The following is a 19364-nucleotide window of genomic DNA, read 5'->3' as shown; positions in this document are numbered from 1 at the left end:
GTTGCCAACATTGTACTTCCACTCAAAAATGTGATTAAATACAGTTGTGTATCGTACAACCGACTAAATAAGCCCCAAAAAATGTTAGTAATATGCGACAAAAGATACCAGGGGGAAAAAAAATGGAAATCTTGTGAAAGAATTGTTGTGAAACCAAATGACGTTTGTAGGCCGTACAACCTTTGCAATAGTACATGAGTCAATTTATTCAAAAGAGAAAAATAATTTTGCATTGCCGGAAACTCAGCAAAATGTAACTTGATGTCAAGTTTTGGACATGTTTGATAATGAATTATCTTGCCACACTTGGGATTATGGTTGCTCACTGTTGTTTCAAGCGTTGCTCACCGACTTTGTGTGAACCCTGAGACCCGTGGAAAATTACAGGGAACATTGGAATGAAAGCAATTATCCGTTATAAATCTATCACGTATCGTGCCAATAGAAATATATTCATTCATGAGCGTTTGATAAATTAAGTTTGCAGTAAGATGACAAATCGGTAGATGGCGGTACTGCACTGCAACATTATTTAATCTGCCATAAAACGTAACTACCAACGAAGAAAAACAGCGTAGAATACATACAGGTTACACATGGAGAGTTAAAGTCAAGGACTAATATTACATTGATTTAGTTTCCGAATGCAATGGCGTCAAAGGTTGGAATTTTGTTACAGGAAAAGGTCAATCGAATGATCTGCAAAAGGCATAAAAAACCTGTCCTTAAACCTAACAAACCTCTTGTCCTCAAAGATGAAGTGGCCAACCGCAAACCCAAGAAAGGAGGTAAACATATCATTGGTTTATAAGAAGGCAGAACATGAAAATATTTGAATCTATGTATATTTTTTCTCTATAAAAAAAGATTTCCTCCCTATTGCATTTTATTGTTCTTTCCATTGTGAAAAGAAACGCTTGCGTGTTACTAAGCCACCTTCGGTAAACGCGTTTTTTGTCTAAATTCTGCCACAAATGTGTTTCCCTTATAAATTGGAAGATAAAAGCGAACAGTATCTTTTTTTTAAATCATAATTGTCCTTACTGTCATAAAGCCGTGAACATTGTTTACGAGATTAGACGTGACACGTCAATATAGGCCTACAGGGACAGTGTGTGTTATTTAGCGCCTCTCACCGATTTAGGACGGCGACCTGATAATGAAGGTGCTGTATCTGAGTCAGATCAGGAAAACGTGCTGAGATGAAGACCTGTTACCAAACCACTGCCCAAAAATTCAAGCCTCACACACTTGCTGTTAGGGGAACTCGAAGAAGCAAAAAGCTTATGAAAGGCTGTGCAAAAACATTATAATTGTGCCGTCAGGTCACTTAGTCTTTGTAGTATCTTCCTTATGCTTTTTTTTTTTTTTTTTTTTTAAGCACTTTTTAGTTGCACGACACCATACAGAGTGTCGATCTACAGGGAGTGCAGAATTATTAGGCAAATGAGTATTTTGACCACATCATCCTCTTTATGCATGTTGTCTTACTCCAAGCTGTATAGGCTCGAAAGCCTACTACCAATTAAGCATATCAGGTGATGTGCATCTCTGTAATGAGAAGGGGTGTGGTCTAATGACATCAACACCCTATATCAGGTGTGCATAATTATTAGGCAACTTCCTTTCCTTTGGCAAAATGGGTCAGAAGAGGGACTTGACAGGCTCTGAAAAGTCAAAAATAGTGAGATATCTTGCAGAGGGATGCAGCACTCTTAAAATTGCCAAGCTTCTGAAGCGTGATCATCGAACAATCAAGCGTTACATTCAAAATAGTCAACAGGGTCGCAAGAAGCGTGTAGAAAAACCAAGGCGCAAAATAACTGCCCGTGAACTGAGAAAAGTCAAGCGTACAACTGCCAAGATGCCACTTGCCACCAGTTTTGCCATATTTCAGAGCTGCAACATCACTGGAGTGCCCCAAAGCACAAGGTGTGCAATACTCAAGAGACATGGCCAAGGTAAGAAAGGCTGAAAAACGACCACCACTGAACAAGACACACAAGCTGAAACGTCAAGACTGGGCCAAGAAAAATCTCAAGACGGATTTTTCTAAGGTTTTATGGACTGATGATTGAATGAGAGTGAGTCTTGATGGGCCAGATGGATGGGCCCGTGGCTGGATCGGTAAAGGGCAGAGAGCTCCAGTCCGGCTCAGACGCCAGCAAGGTGGAGGTGGGGTACTGGTATGGGCTGGTATCATCAAAGATGAGCTTGTGGGGCCTTTTCGGGTTGAGGATGGACTCAAGCTCAACTCCCAGTCCTACTGCCAGTTTCTGGAAGACACCTTCTTCAAGCAGTGGTACAGGAAGAAGTCCGCATCCTTCAAGAAAAACATGATTTTCATGCAGGACAACGCTCCATCACACGCATCCAAGTACTCCACAGCGTGGCTGGCAAGAAAGGGTCTAAAAGAAGAAAAACTAATGACATGGCCTCCTTGTTCACCTGATCTGAACCCCATAGAGAACCTGTGGTCCCTCATCAAATGTGAGATTTACAAGGAGGGAAAACAGTACACCTCTCTGAACAGTGTCTGGGAGGCTGTGGTTGCTGCTGCACGCAATGTTGATCGTGAACAGATCAAAGCACTGACAGAATCCATGGATGGCAGGCTTTTGAGTGTCCTTGCAAAGAAAGGTGGCTATATTGGTCACTGATTTGTTTTTGTTTTGTTTTTGAATGTCAGAAATGTATATTTGTGAATGTTGAGCTGTTATATTGGTTTCCCTGATGAAAATAAATAATTGAAATGGGTATACATTTGTTTTTTGTTAAGTTGCCTAATAATTATGCACAGTAATAGTCACCTGCACACACAGATATCCTCCTAAAATAGCTAAAACTAAAAAAGCCCCACTCCAACTTCCAAAATATTCAGCTTTGATATTAATGAGACTTTTGGGTTCATTAAGAACATGGTTGTTGTTCAATAATAAAATTAATCCTCAAAAATACAACTTGCCTAATAATTCTGCACTCCCTGTAGTGGTTAAATAAGACATCCATCCATTATCTGCACCGCTTATCCTCAGTAGGGTCGCAGGGGTGCTGGAGCCCATCCCAGCCATTTTCTGGCAGGGGGACACCCTGAACTGGTTGCCAACCAGTTGCAGGGCACACAGAGACAGACAACTCACTCGCTCATTCACACCTCAGGACAATTTGGACCGGCCAATTAACCTGACATGCATGTTTTTGGGAATGTGGGAGGAAACCCAAGCAGGCATCTGGAGAACATGCAAACTCCAAACGGGGAGGCTGCGGTAGCTGGACTTGAACCCGAACCTCTGCACCGTGCCGCCTACATAATACACACTGTCCCTTTAAAAAAAAAGAATATCAGGATTAAAAAGGCAATATTTTCAAGGTTGTTCAGGTTGTAAACTACCCTAGGTTGGAAGTGCATCATGTAGCAGCAATATTATCCCAAGAGTGAAGGAATAAAACATGAATACATTTTTTTCTATGCATATGCAATGTTTGTTTAGGGTGGTGATGGCTCCGGGGAAGAAACGGTTTCTAAGCCTCAGCCCTTGTTTATTTACTTGCATATTTTTGTACAAGTTTACATTGTAATTTGTTTCCCCCAGAGGCCACCTGTATCACCGAGCTGTCCGTCATGATGGCCTGTTGGAAGGAGAACAATTTTGTGGACACTCTTTGCTCCAAAGAGATGGGGGAATTTTACTCCTGTGTTCAAAAGGCACAGGTATGTTCGCGACAATACATGTTTTTACCATATTTTAACTTATTTACTAATGAGCAAAATGGTGGCTCTTTTTATGTACCGTCGCTTCCAGTCCAAAAACATTTCTCAATTTTGTCATTTAAAAAAAATGTTGCATGAATCCAATGTTTACAATAAAGAATTAATAATGCAACAAAGAAACTATATAATACCAGTGTCTGAAATAACGACTGCCCGTGGCGTGCATCTTTTACATCGGGCGTACAACTTACACGTCTCTGCCCGGGTGGCCGACAACTTTTTCAAGAAAAAAAAAAAATCTTTCGTTTTTATTTTTTTCAAATCAAACGTTTGCTTTATTCCGATTTCGAAATCTTCGTTCGGTTTGGACATTTCAGAATTTCGGTTCATTTGGCAATTTGCATACTCTGCAGCCGATCAGAAGCTTGCATCGAATAACTTTGTGCTTCCGGACTTTCGAGCGTAATAAGGTCGTGCATTTGCATATCGTTTTCCAAAGTAGAAGCGCAGAGAACACAAGAAAAATGGATAAGTGGTTAGGAATCAAGCCAAAAACCTCAGCCCCAGAAGAAATATTCAAAAGAAGCTAACAAAATTGATGACGCTACGAAGCGTAAACGTACATTAAAAGTATCGTGGAAAGAGGAGTTCACGTGGCTTGTAGCAAAAGACGCAACACAAACATTGCGTGAATGAAGATGAGTAAATACAGGTACATACTGATGGCAGATGGAAAACAGTGATGTCATAGACATGCAATGAATGTTATAAGTAGATTTATAATAAACTTAATTTTAAAATGTTTTTCTGTTATATATTCTGATTATCAATACTTACTACTTTGCAACAATTGTTTTTTTCGCGATGAGTCGTCTTATTGCGTTTCACTTTGTGAAAAATGGGGCAGGCAACATTATGGATGGGCAGGCTACTTTTCAGTTGTCTGCCCTGGTGTCCGGTAACCTTTTGACATGAGTTTCAGGCACTGATAATACATCTGATTTCCAACCCAATAACCTTAACACATAAACTAATAACAGATTTTCAGGGATGGCTAAATAACAAAGGACCACTGTTTATCGTCTGTTTATGCATCAATACCTCTCGGCTTTGTTTCAAAGGTCATCGAATATCATCTCAACCGTAAAACACACTTTGGAGCTTTGTCTCAAGTACAACAGTGCTGAATTGGTGACACAACTATTAAAATATTTTGCAAAAACTGCTCTTTCCCTTGCAGTTATCCATGAAGAATAGAGGAGAGGCTCTCCCGGGAGGACAACTGACACCAAAAGCAACCACGACTCTGTTAAAGAGATTTCCAACTCAACGTTTTGAGATCTAAGAACATTTTTTGAGATATAAACAGACGAGATCACTCGAAACGTGATGAGTCTGTTAGGATTGTTTTGCAGTTGTAAGGTATACATTTTTGTGTAGAATATTCAAATCTCCTTGTTTTTAAAAATAAAAAAGTATCTGTTCTGGGGACATTCTCAGACCACACGTTTGCTTTGCATGACTATTCACTGTATTGTTTAATAATGCTTTATTTTGACTATTGTGAATCAGTGATTAATAACTGAATATTCCAGAGAATGGAGGCTAAATGTAACGATTCCAATCAGGGGTTTAAATGAGGGGGAAGTGCATTAAACAAGCATTTCACTCGTTAACTCTAATAATTACCAACAACACAAATTGTACTTTACTTTTGAATAAAATTGAAACAATAAAAAGCTATCCAATGACTTGTCTTCTGTTTGGTCACAAAACATCCTCATCTCAGGGAAGCCTTTTCTTTCTGCAAAAAAAAGATGACAGCATAACTGTAAACAAGCCCCGCCTTTGGGTTAAAACAAACTCATACATGCAAAACGGTTGTACTCTGGCTTTTAGCGATAAATTGACTTGTTTTCCAAGCTCAGCGATTTAAGGCTCCAACTAGCTGATCCCCAATGCAAATTCACTCATTTCAAATGAAGCCAGTTACTTTTAATGATGGAATTATTACCTTAATAATAGCAGCAAGGTCCAGGAGCACTTGTTTGTAACGGCTTTGCATCACTTTCAGTTTTTTGTGTAAAATGACGTGACTTTCGAGGCCAGGACTCCCCGCAGCACGAACCATTCGAAGGAACTTTTTCTTCTGAAGGGAAAACAAAAACCTTTGTTTCGGAAAGTTGATAGAACAATCTTTAGATTTATAATATCTGGGGCGTTTAATCCCGCTGGCTAGGTGTTTCTTGGGTGAAGGACCAGGAAAAAGCACAGTTGCGACACTTATTCTTGCATTTCTTGGAAATAAATTTAAAGCCTGCACCAAGGAACAGCCTTAAGAGCTAACAGGAACCCAACCCTGCAGATTACATAGGTGCGAAAAGAAGGGTGTTTGATAGCTATTGGAGTTGCTAACGGTGAAGAACTGAGGTGGTGTGAGGCTTGCTGCGTAGAAATACCCCCTTGAAAATGAGATGCGGCATCTCAAGGGTTTACCCTTAAAGTAATAAACACTGAAATTGAATAATCCTTCTATGGGAATGAGGAGTCAGAGATGGTGAGCAGGGTCAGGAGATTTGGACTAACCACATATTCAGACTCGCCTTGACACACAACTTGATTTAAAGTAGTGTTTCCCTTACATAAGAAGATCCTGGCAGGTCACCAGGGTTTGAATAGTCCTGCCAGAGACTCATAAACTTGTATCATCAAAAGAACATGTTAAAGCGCACTTTCACTCCCACTTGCAAAAGATAGCATTTGGTCATTGCGGTGTTTGCCCCGCCCCGCCCACACTGTGATTAGACGGCTGGGTTAAATGTGACATTGATGAGCGTCGCATTGTCCCCAAGATAAACACTTTTCATATCTCAACAAGTAGAAAAAAAGGTATAGCTTTGAGCCTTCAACACAGGTAACCTGCACAGCACTTGTTGCACTGCCTGCGTTTTCGACAGTGTAAAAACGCGGTGCAGACATTGCAAACAATTAGAAAAAAAAATTGCTCAGAGACAGCAAACACTTTGGTCTCTTGCTATAACTAGCACATTTCAATAACCTCCTGTGAACCATAGAAGAAGAAACAGCATCCTGACATAGCAGCAATTACAAAAGCAGCAGTACTGGTATTTATTACCGTTATTACAGATATGAGTATTACATTTAATTAAATTTAAAACTCATCAGAGATTTGTTCTATTTTCTATTAATGGTACAGCATTGGAACAACGAGAGTTGACGTTAGTCTAATTAGATGACAAGCAGAATTTTTTGGCATTAAAAAACTGTCTCGTTTACCAGGCTTTGTGGGTGTTACTTGCTTAGCTGTTTAATTGCCTTTCATAACTAGTGTATTTATGATTCAATGGTTTGCAAAGGGTACACATTCATCATAGATCTAGGTTCTTGATTTTGTTCGAAAAAATGCACCTGAACGATGCATTTTATTTCAAAATGTACATGTTTCTTTCGAAGAGCATGCCCCTGAACCCCCTGGACCGTCCACCCGCCTGGGTCTCACAAAATTCTATGGGAAACACTGGTATGGATGTGCCCCTTAAAATAACAAAATATTCTCAGATTAATCATTGATCAGAAAAACTGCTACTCCAAGGGGAAACTTTTTGGGAGGTTTGGCAAGAGATTATTTCCCTGTTGAATCGTTTTAAAAATGTGTTTACAACCGAGGGATGAAGGCAGATTGATCAACATGTAATAAAATTGATTTACACATAATGTGAATATTTGTGGTGATTGTGAAGGTTTGTATTTCCTAGTCAATCCTGATAATGACCTTAGACATCTCCCTTATGTCTAAGTACCAAGATGCTATTGATGAAATGATAGTAGTCTTGTCTCGCAACAAAATATGAACAGCACGATGAGGGAGGCTGTTACAGTCCAATTAGTAAACGAACCAGGTAAGATCTCGCTTGACTAAGCAAACAGTTTTTCTGTTGTTGAAAACAACAAAGCGAAGATTCAACTATTTCTTTAGACAGTCATATCGGACATGCCAAAAGGTTAATGTGCTTTCTATGTTCATTAATTTCGCCCCAAGGATGAATATTTCAAACATGTAATGTAGAAGTTTCAGACCTGCATTTTTATCAGAAATGTGAAGGCCAGACCAGGTTTTCCAGCTCTTGCAGTTCTTCCAACTCTGAAACAACCAGGAAACCTATTAGTTTAATAGTTTCAGTCATATTTAATCCTTTGAAGTCACTCACTGCTAAAAAAAACATACTGGGTACGTAAATTGTGCATACAACAAATTTAAAATAGGTTTGATCCTGTGTTTATATAAAATAGGGCAAAGACGGTTGGTCAAATGTTAACATTAACAGTTGACCAATAGTTGCTTTAACCCAGGGGTGTCAAAAGCATTTTACCAGGGGGCCACATTGTAAAAGAAATAATCTTCATGTGGCTCACACTAGTAGATTTAAGAGAAAGAAAGAGGGGGAAAAAAGGAAAAAGAGAGCAATAGAAACAAGGGTGAAAGAGAAGAGAAAAATAAAGAGAGCACACTAGACAGAAAGGGAGGAAGAGAGAGAGAAAACAGAGGAAGATGGAAAAAGAATCAATGAAAGAGGAAGTGACAGTGAGAAAGATAAGAGTGAGTGTGTGAAAGAGGGGAAAATGAGTGAGTGAGGAAAAATGAAGAGTGAAAGAAAGAGCAAAAAATTGAAAAATAATAAGAGAAAAAAGGAGAGTAAGAAAAAAAGAGATAGAAGGAAAAAGAGGGTTAGATAAAAGAAAAAGAGAAAAAAAGATGGAGAGAAAGAGAGTTAGATAAAAAAAAAAAGAAAGGGGGAGAGCAAAGAAAAGAGAAGAGAAAGAAATACTGGTGCTTTGCAAGTGGCGCCTGACTTTGGCGCCATTGAGTGGACAAATTAAAAACTGCAGCCTGTTTTTTCTCTTGCGCTTTGCTCAGCGTTGTCTCACGGGCCGGATTAAAACCCTTGTCGAGCATGATCCGGCCCATGAGCTGTATGTTTGACACTTGTGCCCTAACCCATCGGTTGAGAAAATATAAAAATCAACATGTCAATGAGTCCAAGATCAAACTATAATTAACAAATACAGGTAGTTATGCTTATAGTTTCGCAATTATTTGATCTTTTTTTTTTCCAAAAGCTCACCTGTGAATGTACGTCCTGATGTATTGTGGTGCGTCATAGTTTACGACGCATCTGACCCCTGCTATGTCAATGCCTCGAGCAGCAGCATCGGTACTGATCAGCCTACAATGGAATACAGATGACACAGTTATTCATGGAAAAAGCAAATTTTTTTTAACCTAAAAAAAGAACTCCAAGTTGGGGTGCGCATCAAACTAAAGGTTTTACGGTAGTTTATTCCCATATTTGTGCAATGGTTGGTCAGTCAAAACATTGTACGCAACAGGAGAAGAACCAGGGTGTCGGTGTCGAGAGCATCGGATCCTAACCACTGATATAAATGGCACACAAAAAGGCGGTTACATTTTATCTAATCATTACAATATTTTTATTCACTGTACTAGAGACGACGTTAGCATATGGAGAAAACAGAAAGTTGTCCTGAAAGATATAAATAAACACAAACAAAGCATGACGAGGGAAACAAATCCATGATGTATTTGATGATGAATCTGACTTTGAAGGACTTTAAATCAGTGCTGCAACAAATAATCGACAAAATACAAATACCCCCAAATACAAACATTTTTAAAAGTAGGTTTGTTTACACTTTTGATTATTTCTTTTTTTGTGGATCACATTTATTTTACACAAATTTAAATTACTTTTTCTTTTTTGTTTTGTATAAGTCCAAATTTAATATGATCGGTAGGAAAAGAGTACCTTTTATCATATTTGCAGGTGTACAGCATACATTTCTATGCATTTATTTTTATTATCAAGTTGATTGAAAAAAACACTTAGAATTATTTTTATTGTTTTATATCAAAGAATATTTTGGTTTGTGCACTATGTCTATCCGTCCAAAACTTCCGTATTAGAATAAATAGGACGGAAATTAGAAATCAGATTCATCGGGAAAAAAAATTAAAATCGACCGATCCATCGATTGTTAAACTAATCGTTAGTTACAGCCCTACTTTAAATAAATACATCAAAATTTTGTGTTGGTGTTTTGTTCATAGTTTATGTGGACAATCAATAATTTTGATCATTGGCGCATGTATTCAACAATGTTTGTGACTTGCAATGCTCAGTTGAGTTAAGTTAAAGTGACACCAAATTTTATACCAATTTTCAATACAAAATTACAGATGCGTGCTATACACAAATAAATAAGGTAATTCTCGATTTCTGTAGGTACTAGAGTATTATTTTTCAACCTATGTGCCACAAGAAATTGAGCAAAAATCCATTTCGGTAAGGAGTGACAACACAGTGATAATTATTTGCAAAAAGAATCTGTTCTGTCTTCCAGCGATCAGCAGAGTAACTGTTCTATTCCTCTGTATTTATAGGTGGCAAGAAATTCCTATAAAACTTTCTATTCTAAATGTATATACATTATAGCTCCCCTTGACATAAAATAAATAAAAAATGAAACTGAAAATGAGAATATAATTTATTTTATATTTTGCCTTAATTGTAGATACTTGGGTTGTGATGTGGCTGCAGTTGTTGGAATGGAGTGCGACTATTGCACAGAGTGAATCAAGGAAGGTTGTGGGTGCTTTGAGGAGAGTGATGAGTAACTAGAGTATGGGTGTTAAGAAAGGACTGTATGAGAATGTGATTGTGCCGACCATGTTGGATGGTGCAGAGACTTGGAGTCATAACACAGATTTGAGAAAGAAATTAAATGTTTTTGAGATGAAGTGTTTGAGGAGTATGTTAGGAGTGACAAGATTGGATAGATTGAGAAATTAAATTGTGAGAGACAGAACTGGAGTAGGAGCAAGCGTGTGGATGAGATAGTGCTCTGTTGGTTTGGACACATGGAGAGGATGGATGAGGAGCGAATGTTGAAGAGGATCTACAGAGCAGAAGTAAATGGAAGGACACCAAGAGGAAGGTCGCGATTGACGTGAATGGATGGTGTCATGCACTGCAGGAAAGAGGTCTCAATGTAGTGGAAGCTCGAGCTCTTGTTGGTGATAGGAATGAATGGAGAGGTGTTGTGAAAGGATAGTGGGATGTTTGGACGCGTTCTAAGGGATGAGCAGGGCACCTGTATGATGCGGCAGGGGTAAACCAGTGGAAGCTGTCGGGCCCTGCTGTTGAACAGAAGAGTGTGTCGTGTCACCCTGACCCAAGTGACATAGCCGCTTTCTTGTGTCCCATTTCATCCAGAGGGATAAAAGCATGACCAACTTATGTGCCGAGGTGCTTAACTTGTTTGGGTGTTTGGGCATTTGGGTTGGCCATGGTCAAGTTTTTGTGTGTTTTTTGCTACTTTTTTTCTTTGTTAATGTGTATGTGTTTGTCGTGCTGTCTGTCACCCGTTTCAAGGTATATGACCAGGGTGGCTGGGTAGGTAGGTATATTTTGCCTTAAACTATTTTTAAAACAAAGAAATCTGGATGATTAACTCAAAATTTCATACCACATTGATTCACACACATACACTCAAGTATAATGCTTTGAATGTTAAAAAAACTTTTTAAATCCTTACAGTTGGATCTTTCCTTGTTCAAATTCTTTCAGCCTCTTCTTTCGTTCCTTGGGAGAAAGTCGGGAGGAAAATTCTGCTACCGTAATGCCAGAAAACAGCTGAATCAGCAAGAAAAGTCTGAGCAAAAAACAACAACATGTTTTTAGACACTAAATATCAAGACTTAAAACGGATTCATGTAATCGGGTTTCACTCACCTGTGGGCTGTCGTTCTTGAGTTGACAAAACAAAGAATCGGACTGAGCTTCAGTCGTAGGATGAAGTGGATAAGTATGAGAGGTTTATTCTCGAGTGTACAAGGGACATATAACTCCTACAAAACAGTCAAGCATTTACACTTTTAACCAGTGGCACAGGATATCAGAATACGTATTTTCCCTCCCTTAAATCAAGACTTACCGTCAAACTTTGTGGAAAGTTATACTGCTCAGATTTATGGGAGTTAACAGATGACTGAGGATGGTCAGAACAACTAGAATTATCAGCAGCTCTGAAAAGTCTCGGCTGATGGAGTCCCAGTTGCTGCAATTTCTCTGGATTTTGTGTGAGTGTGGCAGAAAAAAGCAACTTCTGAAGTGGCATTTGTGGGAAAGAAAGGCTGGAATGGAAAAAGCGAGTCAATGACTAACCGTAGTATCGACCCTATTCAGTCAATATCACAAAGGTATTTTGTATTCACGGGTTACGTCGTTCCCAACTTTTGATATTTTCACGTCACAACGTGGAAGAATTTTTTGGTCACTTGTTACAACATATTATTTTATCATTGGTAAATTTGGTGCGGAAGATGAAGGTGCAGATAATATAAGCATTTGCTTCTTACTACCCCTTTCGAACATATTATGTAACGTTATTTTGTTGTTGAGTTATTGTTTTTGTTCTGTTTTTTATTTTGATGTTCAAATAAAGTTTTCATTCATTCATTCATTCATTGTAGTTTAGAACTTTAAAAACAACTTATTTTATGTGTCCAAAATCTTCGTTCGTTAAACTTTGTTTTGTTTGTGTATATTTCTGTGCAAGTCATGTGCCTCGTCCATCTGCCATTGGTCGACGTATCATTGTGTATATTTGCCAATCATGATGCCCGTCAGGACCAGAACGGAAACAGGACCCACTCGCGTAACGTTTCTCACGAGTTTTATTAGAAGAAAGGGAGGAGGTTGGGCCCACGATCCGGAGATCGCTGGACACGGGTAGCAGGTCGCTCCGAAAGCAAAAGTGGGACTTCTGTGGCAACCGATGGCGGTGTCGGGAATGGAAAAAACTGGTCAGTAGCCGGGATAGAGGGCAAAAACGTGGTCGGGATCAGAAACAAGTCGAAAGCCAGGAGAGGAGAGTAGACGTGGTCGAGATAAAAACAGATCGTTACTCGGGACGGGAGAACAGACGTGGACGAGAATCAAAACAGGTCGTAATTCGGGACGGGAGAGCAGACGTAGTCGAGATCAAAACAGATCGTTGTGGAAGACCAACAGGAGCAAAAAACGGGACAGGCGAAGAAGGGCCGTGTAAAAACATTCGCAGACGGACCGACAAAAGGGGACTGACAGGACGAAGTTTAAATACTGACAGGGAGCCAATCTGTCAACAAGTTTCAGCTGGCGCCACAAAGGCGGGGCCAATTGGGCGCCATAGCAACCGTGACAATGCCGTTTGTTGATTTCCACACCCTTTAGGGCAGACCTGCTTTTATAACCTTGGTGATGTCATAAAAAGAAAGGGTTCAGAGGAGGGCCTTTAGAACAGGTTGGGATTTCTTATCCGGGCGCTTTTCTCCCAGTCCTCCTTGCAATTTTAAAACCCATTGACATCTTCTCTTATTTTGAGTGTCAACTAAACGCTAAACTAATTAAATATACAACATTTTAGAAAATTAAAATAAAAGTAAAGGCACGTGCCTCGTTCACTAAGGAATATAACCTAAAACGTTCCCTTTCATGTGATGTCATAGCCAAGGTAATCCAGTATGTACAGAACAACTTCAAAACATGCCATATTTGGTTATAACGCTGAGTTTTTGCAGATTCGAATGATACCAAACAATATAAAATAAAATCATATTTGCAGGCACGCTGAATATTTATGTCAAACAATGGCCAGTATACAAATATTTTAATTAGAGAGCCCAATTCCAGAATAGCAGCCCTTTTCCAAATGGTCACTCGAATGGCAATTTTGGTTTGCCTGGATCTCTCTTTAAGAAAACTTGTGTAAAATACTAATATCTAATAGTATAGTCAAATTTGAGGTGGAGCTCAGGGAGGCTTTGGGCTGTAATCCTGGAGTGTTATTCGGTTCCACCACCCCGCTACATTAATTTTCCAGGCAGATTTATATAGGGGAAAAAATAGGCGCACACAAATTGTTTTTTTTTTGTGTGTGTCCAAACTTCCATAATTTAGTGCCAAAAATTTTGACTGTAGAGGAGAAAACTTCGAAGTGTTGTCCAAACAAATACTCCAAACGGTTCAAGTACAACTTCAAGTTTACCTTTATACGCGTTCAGGTAAAAACACCAAGTACCGCTTTATAGGGGTAACCAATCAACAAAAGGGACAGGTATTAAGAATAAGGAGGTAATGAAAGTAAAAGTCTTCTATGGGCATGAAGATCCTGGAAAGTGGAAGTTTCAAAATCGGGATTCATTTTTTTCCACTGCCTCTTCACCCTTCTGCATCCACCCCAAACTCCACTGTGCCAGCTTGAGTCATACGTGATTTCATTTTCCCATAATATACATATCTATTTATGTTATTTAAATTATGTACACGAATATTACATATATATTTTTACCTGGGTTGTCGGAAGTTTCGAAAGCATTAGCTAATTACCCCGCCTCTGAGTGGAATCATGTTTAGTCTCGGGGGGTGTTCTCTACTTTAATCTGTACCTATCACTAACAATGAGCGTAATAAAGCTTTGAGCTTTTCACCTTGCCGCGGTGACATGCAGAGATGCCTTTTTCCTGAAGATGGATGTGTTCGCTTCTCCTTGCTCAATCTGTCCATACACTGCCTTTACTACAGTATTCAGCCAAGAATTACGCATGGTGTCAATCATCCTGTCCGCCTCATCGATAATCTGAGTCAAAGAAAACAATAAATCAGAACAAGCATAGCGTAATTAGAAAATCTTTGAACATCGGTAACGTACAAGAAACCTAAGTTGATCCAAACACAAGCCTGAATTCTTGTTGATGTGATCCACAAGCCGACCAGGAGTGGCCACAACAATGTCAGCTAAACAGCGTCTCATCCCGCATCTTGAATCAAAGAAGTGAATTGTCTTTACTGAAGGGTGAAACATTTTAGTAATGCTTGAAGTTTGTTTTCACCATCACCTTTGTTCAGAAAGTGAAATCTTCTCGGCCTCAAATGTTTTTTGGCCTGCTAACATGACTACTTTTAGGGTGGTTCCCTCTGCATAGGATGTAAATACTTGGCAAACCTGAAAAGAGGATAATCCACAGAAACATCAAGTATTAATTAAATTATTCCTTTGGTCCACCAAAAAAATCGTAATATAAACTTGTGACAACTATCTTTTATCTTTAGATAATCAACATTTTTCGACATTGCAGAGGTTGATACTAGCAGCTAATGTTAGCAACCATATCATGATGGCAGAATTTAGTTTAACGTTGATTTACAATTCAAAACTCGATTAGTCTCTGATGCATAAAGTTACCAGCCCAAATATATTAATAGAGACAAAATAATAAAAAGACCTGCTGAGCAAGCTCTTTGGTTGGTAAAACTGCCAAGGCACGGACTGCACACACAACCCTCTTCATCAGAACCTGATGGGGTGGAAAGAGAAAAACCATAGATTATCAAAAAAAAATTATGCTTAGGTGTGATAGAGTCAAGTCATGTTTATTTGTATAGCCCTTAATCACAAAGAGTCTCAAATGGCTGCACAGGCCACAGATTATTGCAAACTACAGACTATTGTTACACCATGCCCCGATCTAAAACCTACATTAGGGAAAGGAAAAACTCAAAAACCTCAACATAAGGAAAATGACGAAATCTTGAGAGGGGATCGCACATAAGGTAATCCCCCCTTCCAGGATAAATGCAATAATAAAAACCAAAAAATAAAATAATAATAATAAAAGTATAATATAAAATAAAAATAAAATAAAGACCAGGTTGCAATGGGTGTTGCACTAACAAACAATACATTAAAAAATAAATAATATAGGGTAAACATCCCAGAAATCCTGATCAAATAATTCCGATTGATATAGAGCACATGTGTCAAACTCATGGCCACCAAACAATTGTGTGTGACCCAAGAGAAAATTCTTAGAGAAGCACAAGGGTAAAATGAGTCAGTGACCTGCAGTGTTAAATATGCCCACTAGGTATCGCCAAATCCAGACGCAACTCGCAAAGCAGTATTAACTGTCCACCATTAATCAACCAGCGAACATTGAGGAAACTCAACCTGACATTATTTTACCTAAAGCTTAAGTCACTGAAGCGCTGTTTAAGGTCAAGTCAAGTCAAGTCAAGTCATTTTTATTTGTATAGCCCTAAATCACGAAGAGTCTCAAAGGGCTTCACAGATTGTTACACTATATTACACAGACTATTTTCAACCGATTAGCTGGAGAGCTACGAGCCGCAACATTGGGTGTCATTGCAGGGGTTTGAATAAACTTTAACTCCTTTCTAATATAGATATGATATCCAACAGTGAAGTCCCCATTTTTAGTTAAACATTTACATGAAAAACAATAAGCAGAAAGACTTAATTCATTATAATCAATATTTTAGATGAATTTGCATGCAATTTTTGTCCGTTTCCAGTCTGTGATATTCCCCTAGTTAAATAAACTGTAGTGTAAATGAAGCCTGGGATCAAGAGCTCACAGGTTCGATTCCCGGCTCCTACGTGTTATATGTCGAAGTGTCCTTGGGCAAGACACTGAATCCCTAATGCCCCCAATAAGCAGGTAGGCGCCTTACATGGCTGACTCCCTATTGGTGTGTGAGTGTGTGTGTGAGTGGGTAAGTGTGAAGCACATTGTAAAGCGCTTTAGGAGGTTTTCTTTGACTTGAAATACGCTATATAAATACCATTCAAAGTAAAGTTAAATGTTTGCTTATTGGTACAAAAGCAGTTGATAAACATCACAACCAAATCCATCGTTGTGAAGTTCAAAAAAGATGGAGGTAAAAACAAAACGTTTTTTCTACCACGTGGCCCCAGAGCGAAAACGAGTTTGACACCCCTAATATACAGCATAATCCCGGTTTATGATTCAAGTATCTTTTTGGCCTGCTACTCACTTGTATTACAGGAATGACAAAAGCCAGTGTCTTGCCACTTCCGGTTGGAGCGGAAACACAAAAATCTCTAGGTTTGTAACCAGCCGGCCCAATCAGATATCCATTCCGTGCACCCTCTAAAATGGCTGGGATGACTTCTGCTTGCACTGTGGGAAAAAAAATCACATTCATTGTTACAAGATGCACATAACATTAAATAACACAACTCAAGTCATTATTAGTGGCCTACCTTACCTAGTGTTTACTATTCTGTGTACAGTAATGCTAATTGTGATTCACCCGGGTCAATCCTGGAAGGGGTATTACCACATGTGAGGTGCTTTCTCAAGGTTTCTCTTTTATCCTCACACTGGGGTTTTGAGTTGTTCCTTGCCGGCATGCTGGTTTAAGATCAGGTAATTGTGCAATTGTGTAATTGTAATCCTGTGCAGTCCTTTGAGAATTTTTTTCTGATTAAGGGCTATATAAATAAACGTGACTTGACTTGACTATTACATGTTTACCCTGGCCAAGAGTGACATATCTAATCTCGCAGCATACAATGTTAACTACATTGTTTTCAATCACAATTCAATTCATATAAGATTCATACATTTTGTCGTTTTTGCCAGGGACTCGGTTATTTCATCAATGACGCACTCAAATATGTAATATAACCTGGAAAGAAGTGCTGAATTCCATGATCATGTAATTTCTTCTGCAGCGACTCATTAAGTTCTTTGATATCGGAGCAAGGCACCAGTTGAGTTTTCATGTCTTGTGGGATGACATCAGGCTGGGCTAGCCACTGGGGTAGAACTCTTTTAACCTGTAAATTAATAGGAAAGCGTGCATCCTTGAAAGTTTTCTAAAACAGACTCTCAGAAGCGTGTTTCATTAACTTGACATGCAAAATACACAACAGATTGTTTTAAATTTTTAGTCATTTTGGACACCATAGAGAGATTTGATTCCAAGGTTAACACTAAAGTCTCTTAAATAAATATAAATAATTCATTGTACCTTTTTGACTGCTTTTCTTTCAGATCCTCGCAAAATTGTGAACTCAGATGGCTTATCAGGTTTCTTCATGGTTTCCTTCTGGATATGGTCCTCAGACTTTTTAACATCTTTATCTTGACAGGAAACGGTTGGTTCTGAATTTTTATTAAGTATATCACCTGAAACTGAAGAAGCCAATATAGAGAGAATTGTATTTTTATTATAAAATTCAGTAGACCTTTAGTGCTGTGAGTGTTCACAATAGTACCTGAAATATCTTTCTTTAGCTTTTCATTTGTACGTTGCTTTTTTCTCTTCGGTTCACACTCAGAAGTATTTGAATCAATATTGTCCAATCCATCGTCAACTACAACCTTCGATTTCCTCTTTTTAGATATTTTGCAGCCGTCATGATCACTCTCTCCCTCCTTCTCATTGTCAAGATGAGCTGCCTGTTTTTCAGAAGACTTTTTACATCTTTTGCTCTCTTGACGGTTGTCATGATCACCCTCTCCTTTCTTAACGTCAAGATGAGCTTTCTGTTTTTCAGAAGACTTTTTACATCTTTTGGTCTCTTGACGGTTGTCATGATCACCCTCTCCTCTTTCCTTAACGTCAAGATGAGCTTTCCGTTTTTCGGAAGACTTTTCTTTTTCCTCTCTCAAACTTTGCTTCTGCTTCTCTTTAGCCTTTTGTTGCAGTTTGGCAAGTAATGCCTGGGAACGTGACTCTTTTGAAGTATCTCCATCTTCATTGTCTCCAAGATACCTACACGGAAAGGAGAAATATTTAGTAGATGCATAGAATTCTTGCAGACATCACAGTATTGAAATTTATTTCTTACGTTTAATAGAAAAATGCAAACGCTATCCATGTTTTACAGTTTAACAGGGGTTGAACAACATTACACTCCTAAGCACAATGTGCAATGGGCAACATTGCCAGTCACTACAGACTACGTAATGTATATGATGTATGAAATAAATGCAAGGGAGCCATGCCTACCTATTCACCAGAAACAAAGACATTCCCCAAAAATAAATAACTTTATGATTTTGTTTCCCCTCCTCGTCGCCTTCTTCTTCTCGTGATAATGTTAACACGTGGTTGTGAATTCACTAACAAACGCGTCGTTTTTTATATAAAAAACGCATAGTACGGTTTTTAAGCCACCCACAGCAAGTAAAGTACAATCTTCTGGTATGTATTTTATTCTAAAAACGTAAACGTACAATGGGAAGTACTATTTAGGACACAAGTCTCTGAGAAAAATGGAATGGCGACGTAAACATTTGCTAGCTGTGACGTATTTCCGCCGTATAACCACGAAATGCATCTCGGAATTAGTATTTTTGGTTTTTAACATTTTAACTTTTAGTATATTGGTACAAAAAGATAAAAACAAGGAAGAAAAAATTATTGGTTCGAATATTGAAAAAATAAAGGAAAAAAATAGAAAAGTAGAAACATAAAGAAAGGGGTGACCTATTACCAGGGTTGGGTAGGGTTACTTTAACTTGATTCCCTTCAATTACTTTTGGATGACTCCAATACCAAATATGCTAAAAAAGACAAAGGAAACTAAATATGAATAAAATGACGACTCACAACACGTGGTAAGCTTTCTCTCCTGGCTTTGATCTCTTTGATCTCCGGCAAAACCAACATAAAATGCGACAGAAACAAAATGAAAATAAATCCAAACAGCTTGCCAACATCATTTTTGCCGTTCC

General features: G+C 38.6%; 2 protein-coding genes across 2 annotated transcripts; one reads left to right on the top strand and one right to left on the bottom strand.

Annotated features, from left to right (window-relative positions):
• Positions 1 to 550: 550 nt before the first annotated feature.
• Positions 551 to 5455, top strand: chchd1 (coiled-coil-helix-coiled-coil-helix domain containing 1). The gene is made up of 3 exons (XM_088351575.1): positions 551 to 788; positions 3594 to 3712; positions 4953 to 5455. Exons 1-3 carry the CDS (start codon positions 650 to 652, stop codon positions 5055 to 5057), a joined length of 363 nt encoding a protein of 120 aa, XP_088207701.1. The 5' UTR covers positions 551 to 649; the 3' UTR covers positions 5058 to 5455.
• Positions 5245 to 18932, bottom strand: ddx51 (DEAD (Asp-Glu-Ala-Asp) box polypeptide 51). The gene is made up of 16 exons (XM_088351576.1): positions 18637 to 18932; positions 17900 to 18399; positions 17653 to 17816; positions 17308 to 17458; positions 16651 to 16796; positions 15078 to 15149; positions 14691 to 14797; positions 14504 to 14612; positions 14283 to 14431; positions 11747 to 11945; positions 11545 to 11660; positions 11348 to 11464; positions 8857 to 8958; positions 7811 to 7874; positions 5727 to 5861; positions 5245 to 5516 (listed from the first exon to the last, which is right to left on the bottom strand). The coding sequence occupies exons 1-16, from the start codon at positions 18657 to 18659 to the stop codon at positions 5493 to 5495; spliced, it is 2178 nt and encodes a 725-aa protein (XP_088207702.1). The 5' UTR covers positions 18660 to 18932; the 3' UTR covers positions 5245 to 5492.
• Positions 18933 to 19364: the final 432 nt, after the last annotated feature.

The sequence above is a fragment of the Urocampus carinirostris genome, chromosome 13, assembly GCF_059441175.1.
Source record: "Urocampus carinirostris isolate Australia breed hairy pipefish chromosome 13, RoL_Ucar_1.0, whole genome shotgun sequence".
Lineage (NCBI taxonomy): Eukaryota > Metazoa > Chordata > Actinopteri > Syngnathiformes > Syngnathidae > Urocampus > Urocampus carinirostris.
The sequence above is the reverse complement of the archived record's forward strand: the minus strand, read 5'-3'. Positions and strand labels throughout refer to the sequence as shown.